At 49.8% G+C, this 15,618-nt stretch overlaps 1 protein-coding gene across 1 annotated transcript in view; it reads right to left on the bottom strand.

Moving 5' to 3' along the window:
• Positions 1 to 1,430: 1,430 nt before the first annotated feature.
• Positions 1,431 to 15,618, bottom strand: part of rspo4 (R-spondin 4) — a 37,841-nt gene continuing 23,653 nt past the window's right edge. Inside the window, exon 5 of the mRNA XM_070894906.1 lies at positions 1,431 to 1,537. Within this exon, the coding sequence (XP_070751007.1) occupies positions 1,431 to 1,537 (107 nt within the window). The remainder of the gene's footprint in view (positions 1,538 to 15,618) is intronic.

Genomic DNA, 15,618 nt, shown 5'->3' with positions numbered 1-15,618 from the left:
TCTGCAAAGGGATATAGACAGGCTAAGTGAGTGGGCAAAAATTTGGCAGATGGAGTATAATGTGGGAAAATATGAGGATATCCACTTTGGGATGAAAAGTAGAAAAACAAATTATAATTTAAATGGAGAAAAATTGCAAAGTGTTGCAGTACAGAGGGACCTGGGGGTCCTTGTGCATGAAATGCAAAAAGTTAATATGCAGGTTCAGCAAGTGATCAGGAAGGCAAATGGAATGTTGGCCTTTATTGCAAGGGGTATAGAGTATAAAAGCAGAGAAATCCTGCTAAAACTGTACAGGATATTGGTGAGGCCACACCTGGAGTACTGTGTACAGTTTTGGTCTCCGTATTTAAGGAAGGATATACTTGCATTGGAGGCTGTTCAAAGAAGGTTCACTAGGTTGATTCTGGCGATGAGGGGGTTGACTTATGAAGATAGGTTGAGTAGGTTGGGCCTATACACATTGCAGTTCAGAAGAATGAGAGGCGATCTTATTGAAATATAAGATAATGAGAGGGCTCGACAAGATGGATGCAGAGAGGATACTTCCACTCATAGGGGAAACTAAAACTAGGGGGCATAGTCTCAGAATAAGGGGCCGCCCATTTCAAACTGAGATGAGGAGGAATTTCTTCTTTCAGAAGGTTGTAAATCTGTGGAATTCTCTGCCCCAGAGAGCTGTGGAGGCTGGGTCATTGAATATATTTAAAGCGGAGATAGACAGGTTTTTGAGCGATAAGGGAGTAAAGGGTTATGGGGAGCGGGCAGGGAAGTGGAGCTGAGTCCATGATCAGATCAGCCATGATCTTATTGAATGGCGGAGCAGGCTCCAGGGGTCAGGTGGCCTACTCCTGCTCCTACTTCTTATGTTCTTATGTAGGTGTCAATGAGCGTCTTAAAGGAGGAGAGGAAGGAAACAGAGGTGGAGAGGTTTAGGGAGAGAGTTCCAGAGCTTGGGGCCCAGGCAGCTGGTGGAGCGATGGAAATCAGGGATGCGCACGAGGCCAGAATTGCTTTTGTTACCCAATAAAAATCTATCGATCTGAGTCTTGATAATTCCAAATGACCTCCAGCATGCACGGCCTTTTGCAGTGTGGAGAAAGTTTCAGATTGTTGATGTATTTGGAACAATCTTTGCAGAGTAATGACACCACTTCTGACACTATGATCTTGTTTGTGTTGGTTTTTGCTGAGTGTTTGTTGAGTTCCCGGGTTCCCGACTTTCCCCCTTCAGTCTGGGGTGCTCGCCCTCTCACCCTCCCCCCCCCATCCCCTCGCCTTCCCTTGCCCCCTCGTCCTCTCACTCACCCCATTCTCTTGCTCCCCCATCCCCTCGCCCTTCCTCACCCCCTCATCCTCTCATCCCCTTGCCTTCCCTCGCCCCTTCATCCCCTCACTCCCTCCCTCATCCCCTCGCCCCCCCCCTCCCGTTAACCGACCACGGACTTTATGAGGAGTCTCCCCCCCTCCTCCGATCCCTCTCCAACTGCAAGCTTCTTTTTCCGTTTGGTCCTTCTGCTTTTCTTCATCTTTTTCTCTGCAAGGCGACAAAACCGATTTTGTGATTTTATTTCTTCGATAACCTAAAACCAGACGTTTTGCTGAAAACCCATCACCCTCCCTCCGCGTCGCCTGTCAAATTACCTGGGCCTGATTTTAACTCCCCCATCACCACCACTACCCGTCTAACGGAACCAGGGAAAGGGTAGATGGGGCGAGTGTTAAAGTGGAGCAGGGGCACTAACCCCACTCCCAATCTGCCCCTATTTTATATAGCTGGCAACATGGAGACCTGCCCGTAGGACTGCAAGATCCTGTCTCAGTGTGTAGATCAGCCTCTGGGGACATCAGCGGCACCCGATCCATTCTGACTGGAGGTAGCTTCTCAACTCTGGTTTGACATATTCCTGGAGATTCGATCATGTGACACCGCTCGTGATGCTTAATCACATGGTATCTGATCACATGACACTCGTCACCCGTTTGCACATGTTATTGCATGGAGTGTCTCAGCATCACCAACCTCCGGATACAAGGTGTGACTTTTTTTTAAATAGTGAGATGAATAATGTAATTTATAAATCCAAGAACGAACACAACAGAATACAAAGATTTAAGGATCCGTTGTTTCAGTAAAAACTACCTGTGAGTTTCTGCAGTATCGACCGCACTAAGAGTCAGTGAATCAACATTAGTGATATAACTAAGGTCCAACTACTGTCTCCTGTCTTACTACAATTTTATGACTTTTTGGGATACACAGCAAGTTATAAAAATAATAATAAAACCAAAATTGAACCCAAAGCTAATGTAGTTCACTTACTCCCACACCCAGCACTGAAGCGGAGGGAGGGGAGGGGAGGCTCAATCCTCGGGTCAAGCACCAAAGCTGCCTGAGCCTCACTGGCAACAAAACACCGTGTGCACCAGCGACATCACAGCTCGACATGCCTGTGCCTCGCTCCTGGTTGTGTGTGTGTGTGTATGTCTCTCTCTCTCCCACCCCCCGTCAGGACCCTTGGAGTTACCAGGTGATTTCTGTTGGACTCAATGCAGTAATTCTGACCGCCGGCAATGGTGGGTGGGGTGCATCAGTTCTCAGTCGCTGCGGGTTTGCCACCAGCAGCAGGAAATCACCCACTCCGGGAGACTCCCGCCGAAAGCGGGAGGGTTGGGAACCTGAACCTCACTTCCCTGTGTCGCGGGCAATTGCACTTTTATCCTGCCCAGATTCAGGAGGGAGTGGATCGTTTTGCACATGGCGGTCCTGGAGATCGCATCCGTCACACATTGGGGAGAATGGCTGTGCCCGAGTGAGCGAGCTTCATGTGTCGGGTGCAATTGGATTGCAAGCAGTGAAGCCGCCTGTCTGAGAGAATTGAGGCCACTCGGGATCCAGGGATGTTGCACTCCTTCCCCGGCGGGAGTCGGCACTTACCGCACCACGAAAGCACGGCAGGGTTTACTGACAACATACCATGGATTGCTGCGTCCAAACTATACAACTGGATCAGTGGATGGGAATTCAATTCAGGTCTACAATAAGGCAGACGGTGTCAGGATCGATGGTCCCGTTAAGCTGTGGGTCTGCGCAGCGCTCTGGAGCTCCCGCGCAGCCCTGCTGCTAGCTTTGCAATTGGAATAGCCGCCGCACTGGCGGACATTTCAATCGCTCCCCTCCCCCCTCCAATGCCAGGGAACATTGATCAGGTCTCTGGGCAGGGACCCTGCAGGCTGAGATTGATGGGAAGTACACTAACCCTGGACCCCTCGGTGATGGACTTGGGAGGGGCTTTACCCCAAGTTGGTGAACCTGCCAGGAACAGACAGACCAACCCTGGTTCAGTGGGAGCACCTTGACCTGGGAGTCACAAACCCATGGGTCAGAAGCCCCACCCACGAGGCATGAGCGCCTATTCAAGGCCGACACTGAGCGAGTGCCACCTTTCGATTGAGGCGTCTGCTCTCTCAGGTGGGTGTAAAAGATCCCACGGCCACTATTTCAAAGAAGAGCAGGGGAGTTCTCCTCTGTGACTCAGTGGGCAGCACTCTTGCCTTAGAGTCAAAAGGTTGTAGGTTTATAATCCCACTTCAGGGACTTGAGTACAAAAGAATATAGGCTGACACTCCCAGTGCAGTGCTGAGGGAGTGCTGCACTGTTGGAGGTGCCGTCTTTCGGATCAGATGTTAAATTGAGGCTCTGTCTGCTCTCTCATGTACACGTAAAAGATCCCATGGTGCTATTTTGAAAAAGAGCAGGGGCGTTATCCCTGGTGTCCTGATCAATATTTATCCTTCAGTCTACATAACAAAAAAAACAGATTATCTGGTCATTATCACATTGCTGTTTGTGGGAGCTTGCTGTGCACAAATTGGCTGCTGTGTTTCCTACATTACAGCAGTGACTGCACTCCAAAAATACTTCATTGGCTGTAAAATGCTTTTAGACGTCCGGTGGTCGTGAAAGGCGCTATATAAATCCAAGTCTTTTTATTTTTTCTGGCCTCAACAAACATCACTAAAACAGATTATCTGGTTATTATCTCATTGCTGCTGTGGGAGCTTGCTGTGCGCAGTTTCATTGTCACGTTTCCTATGCTACAACATTAACCAAACTTCTAAAAGTACTTCACTGGCTGGGAAGTGTTTTGGGACGCCCTGAGACCGTGAGAGGCAGACATGTAGCAAAGTCAGTGCCACTGTAGAAGCAGAGCCATGCTCCGAGGCCAAATATCGTCTAGAGGGAGTGCCATCACTGACAGAGGACTGTTAATGCAACAGATTGTTCTCATTATATGAAATGTTTTGGTAACTGTTGTTGATTTGCTTGTTCAACATTGCCACACTGAGCACCGCAGTTATGAAAATATTATGCAACAGAGCGGCGGGTTATTAGAGTGGAGTTATGTGGCCTTTCACAGTGATGAGACACTCACTTCTAGACAGCTCACCATGCCACATCTCTTCCTCAAATATCCACTTCCTCAAATTTGGAAATTCCAACACAACGAATACTTGTCTCCTCTCAGATGGTGGATACACTTCAAACCCATTCCACCCCTTACCATCCGGACAAAGGACCTCTGACCAGTTTTTATCATTAAACACACTGCAGGATGCCACTGCCCATTTACAATGGGTTAGTCTGGGACCTCAGAAAAATGGCTTAAAGGGAGGGAGCTATCAGATTGTGTGTCAAGGAAATAAATTGTTCACAAGCTCTGAATAGACGCACACGTACAATTTACATAAAGATACTTACAGCCTCCCTCACAAATAAACACCTATACCCCCACAGACCCGCACTCACTCACACCCTCCATACATATCACACACTAGCACAAACACAGATCCAAATACACACACACCTACACCCTCGCACACACCTCCCCTCGCACACACACACACCCTCACCCTCACACACACACACACACCCTCACACACACACACACACACACCCTCACCCTCACACACACACCTTCACACACACACACACACCCTCACACACATACCCTCACACACCCTCACCCTCACACACACACCTTCACACACACACCTTCACACACACCCTCCCACACACACACACACCCTCCCACACACACACACACACACACCCACACACACACACACCCTCACACACACACACCCTCACACACACCCTCACAAATACACACCCTCACACACAGACATCCTCACACACCAATAAATACACACACTCAATGTGCATACCTGCAGACAGTGACAAGTCCACGCACACCTACTCTCTCACTCGCACATACCTGCACATCTTCACACACCCAAGCCTGCAGACACCCAGCCATATCCTCACATACACCCGGCACTTATAACTGCCCCAAACCATCATGCAGTGGTGCACACATACTCATACACACAAACATACCCAGGCACCTGCACGCACTCACGCATATCCTCATACACACCCATGGGCACATAATCCAGGCTGACACTCCAGCACTCAGGGAGTGCTACATGTCGGAGGTGCCGTTTTTCAGATGAGACTTTAAACTGAGGCCCTGTCTGTCATCTCAAGTGAAAGTAAAAGATCCCATGGCACTATTCCTTGCAGGGAGAGGGGAGGGAGGGGGGACGGGGGGACGGGGGGACGGGGGGGGGGGGGGGGTGAGGGTTGTGCTAGTGCTGTTGGGGAGGGTTTAAACTAATTTGATGGGGGGATGGGCACCAGGATGTAGCATTAGAAAGGAGAAACAAGGTGCAAAAAGGATTGGGAGAGACAGAAAGCACCAGAGTAAGAAATAGAACGGTATTATGTGGGGTCAGACTAAGAGAGAATACAAAAAGACCTAAGATAGGGTTTACAGTGCATGTGTGTAAACGCATGAAGCATGATCTTTGCAGCACGCTAGTTGCAGGAAAAATGCAGGGAGCAGCGCCAGCCCTTATACATGGCCTTTTTCGATCTTACAAAGGCCTTTGACACTGTCAACCGTGAGGGTCTGTGGAGCATCCTCCTCCGTTTCGGATGCCCCCAAAAGTTTGTCAACATCCTTCGCCTGCTTCACGCTGACATGCAGGCCGTGTTCCTTACCAACGGATCCATCACAGACCCAATCCACATCTGGACCGGGGTCAAACAGGGCTGTGTCATCGCCCCAACCCTCTTCTCAATCTTCCTCGCCGCCATGCTCCACCTCACAATCAACAAGCTCCCCGCTGAAGTGGAACTAAACTACAGAACCAGTGGGAAGCTGTTCAACCTACGCCGCCTCCAGGCCAGGTCCAAGATCACCCCAACCTCTGTCGTTGAGCTGCAGTATGCGGATGACGCCTGCGTCTGCGCACATTCAGAGGCTGAACTCCAGGATAGTCAATGTATTCACTGAGGGATATGAAAGCATGGGCCTTACGCTTAACATCACAAGACAAAGGACCTCCACCAGCCTGTCACCGCCGCACAGCACTGCCCCCCAATCATCAAGATCCACGGCGTGGCCCTGGACAACGTGGACCATTTCCCATATCTCGGGAGCCTCTTGTCAACAAAGGCAGACATTGATGTGAAGATTCAGCATCACCTCCAGTGCGCCAGTGCAGCCTTCAGCCGTCTGAGGAAAAGAGTGTTTGAAGACCAGGCCCTCAAATCTACCACCAAGCTCATGGTCTACAGGGCTGTAGTAATACCCACCCTCCTGTATGGATCTGAGGCATGGACGATGTACAGAAGGCACCTCAAATCGCTGCAGACATATCACCAACGATGTCTCCACAAGATCCTGCAAATCCCCTGGGAGGACAGGCGCACCAACATCAGGGTCCTCGACCAGGGTAACATCCCCAGCATTGAAGTACTGACCACACTCGACTAGCTTCGCTGGGCAGGCCACAAAGTTCGCATGCCAGACACGAGACTCCCTAAGCAAATGCTTTATGCGGAGCTCCTTCATGGTAAACGAGCCAAAGGTGGACAGCGGAAACGTTATAAGTACATCCTCAAAGCCTCCCTGGTAAAGTGCGACATCACCACTGACACCTGGGAGACCCTGGCCGAAGACCGCCCGAGGCGGAGAAAGTCCATCCGGGAGGGCGTTGAGTTCTTCGAGTCTCAACGCAAGGAGCTTGAAGAGGCCAAGCGCAGGCAGCGGGAGGAGCGCGCGGCAAACCAGCCCCACCCACCCCTTCCCGCGACGAATGTCTGTCCCACCTGTAACAGGGTCTGTGGCTCTCGTATCGGACTGTTCAGCCACCAGAGAACTCACTTTGGGAGTGGAAGCAATGCGGTTGACATTGTGTACACGGACTTCCAAAAGGCGTCATAGAGAGAGTCAGAGAGATAGAAAGAGACAGAGGCAGAGAGACAGAGAAAGAGAGAGTGATAAAGAGACAGAGAGGTAGACAGAGAGAAAGGGACAGAGAGAGAGATAGAGAGAGCAACAGAGAGGGAGTCACACAGATACAGACAGAGAGAGAGACAGAGAAAGAGAGAGAGCAAGAGTGAGAGGAACAGAGAAAGAGACCAACATAAGAGTGTGAGACGCACAGTGACAGACAGAGAGCGACTGAGAGGGGCAGAAAGAGCGAAAGAGAGAGACACAGCGACAGAGAGAGGCAGAGTGCGAGAGAGGGACGGAAAAAGAGAGAGAGAGAGAGACAGAAAGAGGATCAGAGACAGACAGACATTGGAGAGAAAGAGAGAGTCCGAGAGAGGGCGATGGAGGGAGGGTAGAGATTGACAGGAACAAGACACTGCCATTATTGACAGACCTCAGAACAGAAACAATTAGATAGAAGTGGAATGCACCCATGCCAAACTCAAACCGCCAGCATTCGATACAATGACCACAAACATGTTTATTACAAACAGACAGAAAACAAAATGAAGACATCTGCACTGGCGAAATAAATTGCTCCCAAACCTAAAAACAATTTATTTACGAGACACTGATTTTTTTCAAAATCTATTATACTATAAAATACCAAACCGCTGAGCCCAGCTTGGGACAGAAAGGCGAAATATAACTCGATCAATAACCTCACCGACTGCTCCCGATTCCCAGTCAGCTGCTGCCCCGCGGAGCGGACCAAGAGTCTCTCTCTGACAGGGAGACCCCGCACTAACACCGCTCGCTTTCACATAATGCTGGGTCTCCTCCCCTCCCCTCTCCCCCTCACCACCCCTCACACTGACTCCCTCTCACACACTCTCCCCTCAACTCCCTCACACCCTCACACTCATTCCCCCTCACCCCCTTACACCCACTCCCCTCAACCCCCTTATACCATCTCATCCCCTTCCCTCACCCCCTCTTACCCCATCCAGTCAACCCCCTCACACCACCCCCTCCCCTGAATCCCCTCACATCACCTCCCTTCAACCTCCTCACATCCGCTCATCCCGTCCCCTCAAACCCCTTACACCCTCTCATCCCCTCCCCTCAACCCCCTCACACCCTCTCACCCACTCCCCTCAACCTCCTCACACCCTCCCCTCAACCCCCGCACATCCCCTCCCCTCAACCCCCTCACACCCTCACCCCCTCCTCTCAACACCCTCACCCCATCCCCTCAACCCCCTCACCCCCTCTAACCCCCTCCACTCACTCCCCCTCACCCCCCCTTACACCCTATCACCCCCCTCACACTCACTCCTTTACACCTCCTCACTCCCCTTACACTCCCTCACCCTTACTCCCCCTCACCCCCTCACACTCACTCCCTCACCCCCTCACTCATTTCCCTCACACTTACTCCCTCCTCACTCCCCTCACACCCACTCCCCTTCACTCCCTCCTCACACTCATTTCCCCCCTCTCACCCCCCTCACCTCCCTCAAGCACTCACTCCCTCACCCTCCCACACTCACTCCCCCTCACCCCCTCACACTCACTCCCCCCTCATTCACTCCCTCTCCCCCTCACCCCGTTACACTCACTGCCTCCACATACTCATTCCTCCTCACCTCCTGTACCCCCTCTCACCCCCCTCTCACACTCACTCCCCTCACCCCCTCACCTCCTTTCACCCTCCCACATTCACTCCCCCCTCACATAAGAACATAAGAATTAGGAACAGGAGTAGGCCATCTAGCCCCTCGAGCCTGCTCCGCCATTCAACAAGATCATGGCTGATCTGGCCGTGGACTCAGCTCCACTTACCCGCCCGCTCCCCGTAACCCTTAATTCCCTTATTGGTTAAAAATCTATCTGTCTGTGATTTGAATACATTCAATGAGCTAGCCTCAATTGCTTCCTTGGGCAGAGAATTCCACAGATTCACAACCCTCTGGGAGAAGAAATTCCTTCTCAACTCGGTTTTAAATTGGCTGCCCCGTATTTTGAGGCTGTGCCCCCTAGTTCTAGTCTCCCCGACCAGTGGAAACAACCTCTCTGCCTCTATCTTGTCTATCCCTTTCATTATTTTAAATGTTTCTATAAGATCATCCCTCATCCTTCTGAACTCCAACGAGTAAAGACCCAGTCTACTCAATCTATCATCATAAGGTAACCCCCTCATCTCCGGAATCAGCCCAGTGAATCGTTTCTGTACCCCCTCCAAAGCTAGTAGATCCTTCCTTAAGTAAGGTGACCAAAACTGCACGCAGTACTCCAGGTGCGGCCTCACCAATACCCTGTACAGTTGCAGCAGGACCTCCCTGCTTTTGTACTCCATCCCTCTCGCAATGAAGGCCAACATTCCATTTGCCTTCCTGATTACCTGCTGCACCTGCAAACTAACTTTTTGGGATTCATGCACAAACCCCCAGGTCCCTCTGCACCACAGCATGTTGTAATTTCTCCCCATTCAAATAATATTCCCTTTTACTGTTTTTTTTCCAAGGTGGATGACCTCACATTTTCCGACATTGTATTCCATCTGCCAAACCTTAGCCCATTCGCTTAACCTATCTAAATCTCTTTGCAGTCTCTCTGTGTCCTCTACATAACCTGCTTTCCCACTAATCTTTGTGTCATCTGCAAATTTTGTTACACTACACTCTGTCCCCTCTTCCAGGTCATCTATGTATATTGTAAACAGTTGTGGTCCCAGCACCGATCCCTGTGGCACACCACGAACCACTGATTTCCAACCCGAAAAGGACCCATTTATCCCGACTCTCTGCTTTCTGTTAGCCAGCCAATTCTCGATCCATGCTAATACATTTCCACTGACTCCGCGTACCTTTATCTTCTGCAGTAACCTTTTGTGTGGCACCTTATCGAATGCCTTTTGGAAATCTAAATACACCACATCCATCGGTACACCTCTATCCACCATACTCGTTATATCTTCAAAGAATTCCAGTAAATTAGTTAAACATGATTTCCCCTTCATGAATCCATGTTGCGTCTGCTTGATTGCACTATTCCTATCTAGATGTCCCGCTATTTCTTCCTTAATGATAGCTTCAAGCATTTTCCCCACTACAGATGCTACACTAACTGGCCTATAGTTACCTGCCTTTTGTCTGTTCCCTTTTTTAAACAGAGGCGTTACATTAGCTGCTTTCCAATCCGCTGGTACCTCCCCAGAGTCCAGAGAATTTTGGTCGATTATAACGAATGCATCTGCTATAACTTCCGCCATCTCTTTTAATACCCTAGGATGCATTTCATCAGGACCAGGGGACTTGTCTACCTTGAGTCCCATTAGCCTGTCCAGCACTACCCCCCTAGTGATAGTGATTGTCTCAAGGTCCTCCCTTCCCACATTCCCGTGACCAGCAATTTTTGGCATGGTTTTTGTGTCTTCCACTGTGAAAACCGAAGCAAAATAATTGTTTAAGATCTCAGCCATATCCACATTTCCCATTATTAAATCCCCCTTCTCATCTTCTAAGGGACCAACATTTACTTTAGTTACTCTTTTCCGTTTTATATATTGGTAAAAGCTTTTACTATCTGTTTTTATGTTTTGCACAAGTTTACTTTTGTAATCTATCTTTCTTTTCTTAGTCATTCTTTGCTGTCGTTTAAACTTTTCCCAATCTGTTAGTTTCCCACTAACCTTGGCCACCTTATACACATTGGTTTTTAATTTGATACTCTCCTTTATTTCCTTGGTTATCCACGGTTGGTTATCCCTTCTCTTACCGCCCTTCTTTTTCACTGGAATATATTTTTGTTGAGCACTATGAAAGAGCTCCTTAAACGTCCTCCACTGTTCCTCAATTGTGCCACCGTTTAGTCTGTGTTTCCAGTCTACTTTAGCCAACTCTGCCCTCATCCCACTGTAGTCCCCTTTGTTTAAGCATCGTACGCTTGTTTGAGACACTACTTCCTCACCCTCAATCTGTATTACAAATCAACCATACTGTGATCACTCATTCCGAGAGGATCTTTTACTAGGAGATCGTTTATTATTCCTGTCTCATTACACAGGACCAGATCTAAGATAGCTTGCTCCCTTGTAGGTTCTGTAATATACTGTTCTAAGAAACAATCCCGTATGCATTCTATGAATTCCTCCTTAAGGCTACCCCGTGCGATTTGGTTTGACCAATTGATATGTAGGTTAAAATCCCCCATGATTACTGCCATTCCTTTTTCACATGCCTCCATTATTCCCTTGATTATTGCCTGCCCCACCGTGAAGTTATTATTTGGGGGCCTATAAACTACGCCCACCAGTGACTTTTTCCCCTTACTATCTCTAATCTCCACCAACATTGATTCAACATTTTGTTCATTAGAGCCAATATCATCTCTCACAACTGCCCTGATATCATCCTTTATTAACAGAGCTACCCCACCTCCTTTCCCTTCTTGTATATCTTTCCGAATTGTCAGATACCCCTGTATGTTTAATTCCCAGTCTTGGCCCCCTGCAACCACGTTTCTGTAATGGCCATCAAATCATACCCATTTGTAATGATTTGTGCCGTCAACTCATTTACTTTATTTTGAATGCTGCGTGCGTTTCGGTAGAGTGTTTTAATACTAGTTTTTAAACCATGATTTTTAGTTTTGACCCCTCAAGCAGCCCCTTTATATTCATACATATTGTCCCTTCCTATCACCTTGTGGTTTACACTTACCCCAGTGCTACTCTGCTCTCTTGCCTCCTACCTTTTGCATTCTTTCTTGGGGTCCTGTTCATCTGAGCTCTCACCCACTCTAACTAGCTCAGAGCCCTTTCCTGGGTTCCGAATACTCCTCGCATTGAGGCACCGAGCTTTCATGCTTGCCTTTTTATTACACTTTGACCCTTTAGAATTTTGCTGTACAGTGGCCCTTTTTGTTTTTTGCCTTGGGTTTCTCTGCCCTCCACTTTTACTCATCTCCTTTCTGTCTTTTGCTTCTGTCTCCATTTTGTTTTCCTCTGTCTCCCTGCATTGGTTTCCATTCCCTCTGCCATATTAGTTTAACTCCTCCCCAACAGCACTAGCAAACACTCCCCCTAGGACATTGGTTCCGGTCCTGCCCAGGTGCAGACCGTCCGGTTTGTACTGGTCTCACCTCCCCCAGAACTTGTTCCAATGCCCCAGGAATTTGAATCCCTCCCTGCTGCACCACTGCTCAAGCCACGTATTCATCTGAGCTATCCTGCGATTCCTACTCTGACTATATCGTGGCACTGGTAGCAATCCCGAGATTACTACTTTTGAGGTCCTACATTTTAATTTAGCTCCTAGCTCCTTAAATTCGTCTCGTAGGACCTCATCCCTTGTTTTACCTATGTCGTTGGTACCAATGTGCACCATGACAACTGGCTGTTCACCCTCCCTTTTCAGAATGTCCTGCACCCGCACCGAGACATCCTTGACCCTTGAACCAGGGAGGCAACATACCATCCTGGAGTCTCGGTTGCGGCCGCAGAAACGCCTATCTATTCCACTTAAAATTGAATCCCCTATCATGATCGCTCTCCCACTCTTTTTCCTGCCCTCCTGTGCAGCAGAGCCAGCCACGTGCCATGAGCCTGGCTGCTGCTGCCCTCCCCTGATGAGTCATCCTCCTCACCAGTACTCAAAGCAGTGTATCTGTTTTGCAGGGGGATGACCGCAGGATCCCCTCACACACACTTTCACTCCCTTTCACAGCCTATCAAACTCACTCCCCCCTCACACCCTCACCCCCTCACTTCCCTCACACCCCCTCTCACCCCCATCACACTCATTCCCCCCTCACTCCCCCTCACCCCCTCTTACATTCACTTGCCCCTCATTCCCCTTCACCCCCTCACACACACACCCTCACCCCCTCACTCCCCTCACACACACGCCCTCACTCCCCTCAATCCCCCTCACTCCCCTCTCTCCCCTCACTCCCCACTCAGTCGCTCTCACGCCTCCAGCATTTTCTGTGGTATGTTTTGGGGGTTCTGAGCAATGAGATAAATGACCAGAACACCTGTTGATTGAGGGATAAATATTGGTCCAAAGACACTGGGGCGTACTCTGCTGCAGTTCTTCAAAAAAGTGTCCATGGGCTCTTTTAGGTCCATCTGAGGTCTTGACAGTGCGGCGCTCCCTCAGTACTGCCCCTCCGACAGTGCGGCGCTCCCTCAGTACTGCCCCTCCGACAGTGCAGCGTTCCCTCAGTACTGCCCCTCCAACAGTACAGCACTCCCTCAGTACTGCCCCTCCGACAGTGCAGCACTCCCTCAGTACTGCCCCTCCGACAGTGCGGCACTCCCTCAGTACTGCCCCTCCGACAGTGCAGCACTCCCTCAGTACTGCCCCTCCGACAGTGCAGCACTCCCTCAGTACTGCCCCTCCGACAGTGCAGCGTTCCCTCAGTACTGCACTGGGAGTGTCAGCCTGGATTACGTTCTCAAGTCTCCACAACCAACATTCCTGTTAAAGTTTTTTTTGGGTGCGCTGCTCCTTTAAGGAGCTGCGGGGCCCATTGAAACTATTGCGCGTTTTTTCTCATTGAAAATGCAGAAACCGGCTGCGTGCGAGGTCTGGAGAGCCGTGCAGTGATGCAGCCGTGCAGCTTAAAGGTGACATCGCCCACAAACCTCTGACTCAGAAACGAGAATATTGCTCACTGAGCAAAGTTGCCTGCAGTGTTGTGGGTTCAAGCCTCACTCTGGGACTTGAGCCCATAATCTAATTTGACACTCCAGTACAGAACTGAGGGAGGCGGAGATGGCAAACTGAGACCCGACCGTTCTGCCCTGGGCGTGAATATCCCAGGGATTCTCCCGCCAGTCTCCGAACATCAGCGCAATTCCCAGGAAATCGCCGTGGCTCTTCCAACTGGATGGGGGATGAATGGGAAGTCCACGCACGGTCAATGACCCTGCCCCTCACCCAATGTTCCCTCTCATTTATTTTGTTGATGCACGGTCCCTTTAAATGTCCTGCAGCAGCCAGGTATGCGTGGAATCTTTTCCCGCGGCCGGGACGTCCCGATCGATGTGTGGTCCCACATGGCTGCAGTGCGCTCACTCCTCCGCCCCCGCCCCCCGTGCCCTGGCCAACACCTACCATTGAGCCAACGCCAAACACAGAGGCCAAGAGTTACCTTCAGGGGGCGCAATCGATAAAATGTGCCGAGGATAAGCTACGCCCCCCGTTTCTGCTCAAACTCATAAGCATAAACCCAACATAAAATCTCCCATGAATTGCATTACTTGAACAGGAAAAATTTGCATGGGTGTGGGGAAAGAGCAGGAGAGTGGGACCAATTGGACAGCTCTTTCAAAGAGCCGACTGTAATGTATTTGCTTCATGGGTTCTTTGCTTAAGAATTCATAGCCGACACATTGCTATTAAGAACTAGTTGGCTTATTATCAAAGGTTTCACAATCACACCACACACTTTACCAGTTCATCCACAAGGTTCACAACTGCATATCTCATCGTAGATGATCTCGGCCCAACTGGCTGGGGTTTTATTGAGTCTGGTGAACATCACATGATTGGTTAAGCCACTCCCAATGCAACAGCTCTACAACTATTTTTGTGTGGGACCATAAATCAACTGCCCCCTGATTAAAGGGGGGCACTAAAACTGACACAATAAACAAATTAACTTTTGGCAGTAAACTTAATTCAAATTCAAATTTGGTTGCCAGGGGTGATGCCCACCTCTCGCGGAAGGCCGCGAGAATACCGGTGGACACCGCGTGCTCCATCTCTACGAACACCCTGGCTCGGATGTAACCGTGGAAGAGAGGCAGGCAGTTGGGCTGAACGACCTCCTCGACCGCCCGCTGCCTGGACCGACTGATGACCCCCTTGGCCATGTCCAGGAGCAGTCCTACGAGGAGGCCTTCCGACCGGCCTGCTCCCCTCCACACAGGGTGCCCAAAGATCAGGAGCGTGGGACTGAAGTGCAACCAGAATTTGAGAAGCAGCCCTTTCAGATATTGGAAACATAGAAACGTAGAAAATAGGTGCAGGAGTAGGCCATTCGGCTCTTCGAGCCTGCACCACCATTCAGTAAGATCATGACTGCCCCTTTCCTGCTTTTTCTCCATATCCCTTGATCCCTTTAGCCATAAGGGCCATATCTAACTCCCTCTTTGAATATATCCAATGAACTGGCTTCAACAACTCTCTGCGGCAGGGAATTCCACAGGTTAACAACTTTCTGAGTGAAGAGGTTTCTCCTCATCTCAGTCCTAAATGGCTTGCCCCTTATCCTTAGACTGTGTCCCCTGGTTCTGGACTTCCCCAACATCGGGAACATT

This window comes from Pristiophorus japonicus, chromosome 12 (assembly GCF_044704955.1).
Source record: "Pristiophorus japonicus isolate sPriJap1 chromosome 12, sPriJap1.hap1, whole genome shotgun sequence".
In the NCBI taxonomy this organism is placed as follows: domain Eukaryota; kingdom Metazoa; phylum Chordata; class Chondrichthyes; family Pristiophoridae; genus Pristiophorus; species Pristiophorus japonicus.
Note: the sequence above shows the minus strand (reverse complement) of the source record. Positions and strands in the feature narration are given on the sequence as shown.